Genomic DNA, 7,580 nt, shown 5'->3' with positions numbered 1-7,580 from the left:
CCCCCCCCGGGTCCCTCGGGCAATAAAAAGCCGAAACCCTCGTTTCCCCACCTATTTCCCCTTCTTCGAACCCCCTTTCTAATTTTCACACCGGTCGCGTCCCGTACAAAGGGGGTTAGGGCCCCAGTCCCAGCTCCCCCTCCCGTCCCCGTCCCTGTCACGTAAAGTCTGATGCGGGATGCAAGGAAGACTCCGGAAAACGTGACGGAAGAAGGGGGGGGGAGGCTGAGGTAGAAGGGGGAGGAAGGGGGATGGCCAGCAGGAGGGGCCATTAGAAGCAGGAGGAGGAGGAGGGGGTCACTTGTTGGAGGGGTCGGCGGGGCGACGAATGTAGCTACTACGGCCTCGCCCGCGGCCGCGCTGTCTCGCTGTTTCGTGCCCAATCGCTCTTCTCGCCCCAGCAATCCTTGCGTCTCAGTGTCCGCCCATTGTGTTGTCGTAGTGCGCTGAAGCCCATCGCAGTGCTTGTTGTCTGGACGTGTAATCTCAATCCACTTGACGCGACTCAAGTGGATCGCATTCAGCATGACAAACCAACTGTTCATTCGACCTCCATCATCATACCTCAGCTCTGCCAGTCTGGTATCCCAGAATCAAGGACGATAGGGATGGGCCCGGATTCACTACCGTGCGCCGCATCGCGCGACGCCTGAGTGGCCATCGCATCGTCGTCACTGCAACCACAGACCATCGACGGCTACAGCCCACGGCCCGCATGACGGGAGCGACAGAGTGAGGCAAGTGAGGCAGCACGAGCCACCACCTCCTTACTGTAGGTCCCCCACCCATCCGTCCATCGGCCATCCTTCTCTCTTTGCTCTGATCGCATCAGCCACGCCGGTGTGCACACCTGGCGTGATGCACCGACATTGCCTTGCCTTGCCTTAGGTGCACCCACTGTGCAAAGTACATGCCTCCGTCCCCTGTGCTGCTATGCAGGCCGTCCTGGCGATATGGCCAGGGAGATGGCAAGCATGGAGCTGGAGCACCATGACAGCGCGGCCGCCGACAGGACCAGGGCCGGGGACCGCGGAGCCAGGGAGCGGAAAAGTGAGGCTGGCCTCATACCTGGTTATTGCCTGAGGTGCGAAACCCTCATCACTTGCTTTACTTGTCATCATCAACTGCCCACTCCAGTTTGACCCGGATGAGCAATGGCACAGTTCGCCCTTCATTTCAGCTGCCCCTCTCGCACCAGCGACCACGGGCTGTCCGCCCCAATGCTTTTTGCTTACAGTTCGTCCCTTACATACTACATAAGAGTCATATCGCCACCTCGTTTGTCGAGACCCACGATTTAACGACAACCTTGGCTTACTTGGTAGCACATGGACCGAGGTGGCGGTGCGCTGCCTTCTACAGGAACCCAGCTCGTCCTGAGCCGTCAGAGCGGTGAAAGCTGCATCTCTACCATGCATCGGAGTCCACATTGTACATGTCGACACCACGATAGTGGATGGGGCCTTCAGCAGCATGTTGAGTCGGTGAAGGGATCAAGAGAGGGGCCTGTAGGCGGACGGAAGCTGGATTTGCCATGGCAGCCAACCTCGATACTCGTCGCCAACTCATCCCTCACATTTAATTAGTCTCGTCTGGATTTTATCGACCGCGGACGGAGACCGAAGCTCGCCAAGGCCAGCCGACGACTTTCGATGCTACTGTTCAGTGTGCCTGAAATGCGCCGATGGTGAATGAGGTCGAGGCTGTATGGCAAAGGCTAGAGTGGAGTGTTGCGAAGCAGCCAGCCATCACAAGCCAGGGATCGCCCTGCCGCGGATCCGCGTGGTAGCCCCCGAGGCCCCGCGACCCAACTGGAGCCATCCTCACAACAGCACAGGATGTCCCTTCAGTGCTCAGCTAGCGGGGGCAGTGGTTTTGAACAACTTTTAAACGTTTGGGACGTCTCTCGGACTCCTCGTCATGCGCGTCTCGCCCGCGCCCGGCTGTTCCCGTGAATCATTTTCTGCGCCCTGTCTCGTATCGTTCCCCCGACTTTGCCCCCATGGCCGGGCTGTCCATGCTTCACGGTGTTTAAATCTTCGACCCTCGGTCAATCTGGTGTTTGAAAAGAAGCCCGTTTGTCTATTTGGACAGACACTTCAACAACCCTTGACCTCGAGACGCTCGCTGGTTGATGTGCTGCGATTTGGGACAGACGAGGTTGGCTGGCCCTCGGCAAGTGCCAGAAAGAGGTTCGGTTCTCAGGGGGAGACTTGGCAAATCGCTCGCCATTGGCTACGTAGTCGGCTGACTGGGTTGGTAGGCGGCCATTTTGCGAGTCGTCGCGCTGCAACCTCAGCTGATTGGGTACTAGTCGCACCAGGACCCTCCAACGGGTCACTGGCTGGCTGTCCAGTCACCCAGACTTTGGGTTGTCAGCCTGCCATCCCCTCACGCCAGTAACAGTATCAGTAGCGCGCCAGATTGATGAAAAAACCACGTGACACCCACACACTCCTGTCCCCCCGTGTGCCAAATCGGGATGCCCCACCCCATCGCGCATCTGCTCATCTTTGGACTACTGGAGTAGCAACTTGTCGTTAGAGGAAGGATATCGCAACTACCAATTCAATCAGCGCGTCTCGACCATATTCATTCTGAGAACCTACGTTGCGTCTTTGGGTGCATCACATACTCAGTGGACGCCCCACTTCATCCACCACCACCGACTAACGTTCAACATCCCCCTGGAGGCGAGGCTGTGGAGGTGGATCATGGCTTAACCTTCCCCCCCTTCCGCCCTCCTCCTCCTTCGAACGTCGCTATCCCGGCGCTCAGCGCGCATCACAATGCTCATGACAGAGACTGCTGCGTCGGCGCAATTTTATCCTCAGAAGAAAAGTACCCAGTACGCGCGCAAGAGATTGCCGCACGACCAATCCCTCGACTACCACGCCGAAACAGACCCGAGTCACTTGACAGCCACTTCCAACATGAATGGCATTGCGGGCACTGCCCCACAGGGCAACATGTACGTCCGCGCCCTGTACGACTACGAAGCGGAGGATCGGACGAGCTTGACCTTCAACGAAGGCGACGTCATTTGCGTTCTCAACAGATTGGAGACCGGATGGTGGGATGGCGTTTTGACGGTGTGCGCGGTTGGTTCCCCTCCAATTATTGCGAGGTCATCACAAACCCGGACGAGATGCCGCAGGTAGAAGACGAACCATTGGGAGAGGAAGACGAGCATGAGTTTGAAGAGCAGTTCGACGACGAAGAGGACGAGTCGGATCACGATGGAACAAATGGACTGCCTCTCGAGGGCACGCAACCTGGCGACAAGTCGAGAGCCGATTTCTGGATACCACAAGCAACTCCAGACGGCCGCTTGTTCTACTACAACATGATGACGGGTGACCGCAGTATGGAACTTCCTCTTGAGTCCCCCGTGTCGGCCAGCGAGACCGGGCCCCGAGACCGTATGAACGTCAGCATACCAGATCGAACACGACCGCCACCTGAGATGATGGCCCGCGGTCTGACGCAGGACGAAGACGAGGATTCAGAAACGAACTCAGCATCTGAGATGGAGGGCGAGTCACTAATGCTCGCTTCTCGAGGTTCAGGGGTAATGCTCACACCTCTCGATCCACTTACCGCTGGTGAAAATCGCTGACGTGATCTTATGTCCCGCAGACTCGCAATCGTCGCTCACACAACGACAGTAGCCTGTCGCCTTCAACCTCGATGGACTCTATGAATGGAGCTTCCCCCGCGGCTCGTCTGAAAGGCGATCCCTTTACCACCCAGACTCTGGGCGTGACACCAACACCCATGATCGCCTCGGCCACTTCGTTTACCAGCACGTCATACAATGCACCACCAACAAGTACCGTGCCGCGCTCATTCTTTGACGATGGTTCGACTCCACCCTTGACATGGACGCGCCTTGTCTCCAACATGCGACGAGCCGTAGATCGCTATCGCGAAGCCATAACAAACAACAGCCGCTCTGAGTATGTCGCACGTGCCGAAGACATCTCAGATCATCTTAGACTGCTTCTTGCCGCTGGATCCGGTACTACGGACAATCATTCCGGTCAGCCATCAATCATATCGACGAACAAAGCCCTCTATCCTCATTTCCGAGACATGATGTCCAAGTTCTCGAAGCTCGTCATCTCTTCTCATATCGCTGCTGCGGATTGGCCAAACGCCGAATCGGTCCAGAAATGCCTGCAAGAAGCCGATGGTGTCCTGCTTGGCGTCTTCAGCTACGTTGAGATTGCTCGGCAGCAGCGTGGAGAGGAAATTCCACGACTGTTTCCCGGGTTCGTCGTCGGCAGTTCCACGGGTGGCAGTTGGCAAAACAACGGACTGGGACCACGGGACCCCATTACCGCGAATTTTCTAGAGGACGAGGAGGGCGTCATTGAGCCTACTGCGGGACTAGACGGCAAGCTGCTTGAGAGACTAGACGAGCTGAAACGCATGCTCGTCTTCAGTATTCGAGAGCTGGACAAGAACCTTGTCGTTACCGAAAAGATAGTGACGCCTTTCAGACACGAGGTCATTGGAAATAATGTCTGCTCAGCCGGGAGCAAAGTTTTGGAGACTTTCAAGCCTTGGATCGCAATGGTTGAATCCATCAACTTGTCATCCTTAGGCAACAGCTTCCAAACGCCTCAGCTAGCCGACTTCAGCGTCAACAAACAGAGTCTATACGACAACATCTCCGATTTGCTACTGGCTTGTCAAGCTGTAGCAGGGCCGCTCGCAGATGAATGGGCAGAGGTCCGAGGCGAAGCCCTGGAAAATCGACTCGAATATGCCAGGCAGTGCGCCAAGGCTCTCGAGACGAACTCTTCCCACGTCGGTTTCTCTCTGCAACTTTTGTCAGAGCAGGTTTCCATCAACCAGCAGCAGCAGCAACCTCAAGCACCAGCTCAAGCTCAAACTCAGCCTCAACATCAACTACAGCAGCTGGAACCCGCGCCAAGAGATGTTTTCTCACAACGTGATCAGCTCCGCAGGGGTGAAACTATGCCGTATGAACGTCCACACCAACGCAGCGAATCCAGGACAGCCCCAACGCGCCCTCCGCTGCTGACCTCACATTCGTTTAGCGAAGGTGACCCCACAGGCGGTAGCTTCAGGGGGGATTACTCCAAGGTCAAGAAGATCCTGGGAGATGACCCGAACCCTCAGAGTTCCGTACAGCAGCAACTTGATGATACGCCGGACTTCTTACTCCTGGACTTGGAGGCTGATATCTCATGGGATACGAAAACGCAGCCTCCGACAGTCAAAGGAGGCACGCTGCTGGCCCTCGTAGAGCAACTGACACGCCACGACAAGTTGGACTCTAACTTCAACAATACCTTTCTCCTCACATATCGATCTTTCACTTCAGCAAGAGAGCTCTTCGAGCTTCTTGTTGGTCGTTTCGGCATTCAGCCGCCGGAAGGACTGGCACCCACTGACTTCGAGCTTTGGAGAGACAAGAAACAGAAACTCATCCGCGTGCGTGTAGTCAACATTCTGAGGAGCTGGTTCGACAACTTCTGGATGGAGGATTTCAACGAAGAGTCCAAGCAATTAATCCGCGATGTCTATGCCTTCGCTCGGGACACCGTTAAATCCACCGAAACGCCTGGCTCAGCGCTCCTCATGTCGATATTGGACCAGCGCCTAAGTGGCAAGGAAGCAGGCACTCGACGCATCATTCAAACGGTCAACCAGAGCACGCCTGCGCCCATCATGCCGAAGAACATGAAAAAGCTCAAGTTCCTCGACATTGATGTTACCGAGTTTGCCCGCCAGCTCACGATCATCGAGTCGCGACTCTATGGCAAAATCAAGCCAACCGAGTGCCTGAACAAGACGTGGCAAAAGAAGGTTGCCGATGGAGACCCTGAGCCAGCACCCAATGTCAAGCTTCTGATTCTTCACTCTAATCAGATGACGAACTGGGTTGCCGAAATGATTCTGGCCCAAATGGATGTGAAGAAACGCGTCGTCGTCATCAAGCACTTCGTTGCGGTCGCTGATGTAAGTTACACGCCTTCATGAGGATTGTTCGTCGGGAGCTAAAGTTGCGGACAGAAATGCCGGAGTCTCAACAACTTCTCTACCTTGACGTCCATCATCTCAGCCCTCGGTACTGCGCCCATTGCCCGTCTGAAACGTACATGGGACCAGGTTCCTCAGCGGACTCAGGGTGTACTGGAGAACATGCGACGACTCATGGCCAGCACCAAGAACTTTGGCGAGTATCGCGAGTCGCTTCATGTGGCAAATCCGCCATGCATCCCCTTCTTTGGTAAGCGATTTATGACAGAAGCGGACCAGTTCGCGCGGATCAACTTTGCTTACAATTATCGATAGGCGTCTACCTGACCGATTTGACATTTATCGAGGATGGTATCCCATCGATCATCAAGAAAACTAACCTCGTCAATTTCGCCAAAAGGTCGAAGACAGCTGAGGTCATTCGTGATATACAACAATACCAAGCCGTAGGGTATTCTCTGCAGCCGGTCCCCGAACTACAAGAGTATATCATCTCAAATAAGCAGGCTGCCGGCGATGTGCATGAGATGTACGACAAGAGCTTGCAGGTTGAGCCTCGCGAGCGAGAAGACGAGAAGATTGTCAGGTACGTCGAATTCGTCTACAATAGTAAAGGGACACCTTGCTGCATCTTCCCATCCTCTCCATGGCTCAGAGTCATTGTGGGCGATGCGGACTGCCCGCTGTCAAGCGGAAACGTTGAAGGCTGACTGAATTATCTTCTCCAGAGTTCTTGCAGAGTCGGGCTTCCTCTGATGAGCGTTGCTTGTGAAGACCAATCGCCTAGTTGGACAAAAAGACGAAAAAAGGCCCGGTGAAGAAACGCGGTGTCCTGTGAAGAGGACGGACAAATGACTGCCAATGGCGGAGCGGCCTACGACAGTGGCCGGCGAGCTGGAGGCTTGTGTCGGCCTATTCTGCGCCGTGCTACGGAGTCTGCGTAGGACGGCTTTATCGAAGGAAGGGTGGGTTGAAGCTATCACTCAGCGTGCCTTTTTTTTTTATTCACGCCGGCAAAGAGCACACTGTCGTTGTCAGAGCTCCAGCGCGACGATATGGCATATGTGTCATACCATGTCCTGCAATGTCAGCTTCATAGGAATGTTCTAGTGCATGACTCGAATCTGTAGTGAGGAGCGGGGGGGTCGCAGACGGGTGGCAGAGGTGGTGGTAGCTATCTAGACGAGGAACAGACGAACAGCCGTCAGTCCTTTCTGGATATGTTGAAACGCATCTCTGCTACCGAAGAACTGCGTGAGGAGACAGGTAGATGTGGGATCTGCTTCTGCAGGCAGGTTTCTGGGGGTGCGAACATAGGACGAACTCATGTTATGAAGGTTTATGAGCATGGCCCATGATAGCAGCTGTGAAGTGCCATAGCAAATGGCGCCAGATTTCCTTGGCTTAGATCTTCGGAATGCTATGTACAGAGACCAAAGGAGTCGCTTTGACTACATTGTTGTGCTTGTGTTACGGGACAGTTTGGGTGGTTTCTTTCAGTCCTTGCGGTAAAATTATCATTGAAAATATTTGAGTACAAGTAATACCCAACAGTATCGTAGCTC

At 54.8% G+C, this 7,580-nt stretch overlaps 2 protein-coding genes across 2 annotated transcripts; one reads left to right on the top strand and one right to left on the bottom strand.

The window, feature by feature from the left end:
- Nucleotides 1-884: 884 nt before the first annotated feature.
- VDAG_06630 (uncharacterized protein) lies at nucleotides 885-1,475 on the bottom strand (the record flags this gene model as incomplete). Its single annotated transcript, XM_009659334.1, has 2 exons — nucleotides 885-1,252; nucleotides 1,319-1,475. 2 exons carry the CDS (start codon nucleotides 1,473-1,475, stop codon nucleotides 885-887), a joined length of 525 nt encoding a protein of 174 aa, XP_009657629.1.
- Nucleotides 1,476-2,789: 1,314 nt separating this feature from the next.
- On the top strand, nucleotides 2,790-7,552 carry VDAG_06629 (cell division control protein; the record flags this gene model as incomplete). The annotated part of the gene is made up of 6 exons (XM_009659333.1): nucleotides 2,790-2,971; nucleotides 3,034-3,571; nucleotides 3,640-5,994; nucleotides 6,049-6,265; nucleotides 6,331-6,601; nucleotides 6,744-7,552. The coding sequence occupies 6 exons, from the start codon at nucleotides 2,790-2,792 to the stop codon at nucleotides 6,769-6,771; spliced, it is 3,591 nt and encodes a 1,196-aa protein (XP_009657628.1). The 3' UTR covers nucleotides 6,772-7,552.
- Nucleotides 7,553-7,580: the final 28 nt, after the last annotated feature.

Source organism: Verticillium dahliae, genomic scaffold (genome assembly GCF_000150675.1).
Source record: "Verticillium dahliae VdLs.17 supercont1.14 genomic scaffold, whole genome shotgun sequence".
NCBI lineage: Eukaryota > Fungi > Ascomycota > Sordariomycetes > Glomerellales > Plectosphaerellaceae > Verticillium > Verticillium dahliae.
This window is presented reverse-complemented; position numbering and strand designations above follow the sequence as displayed.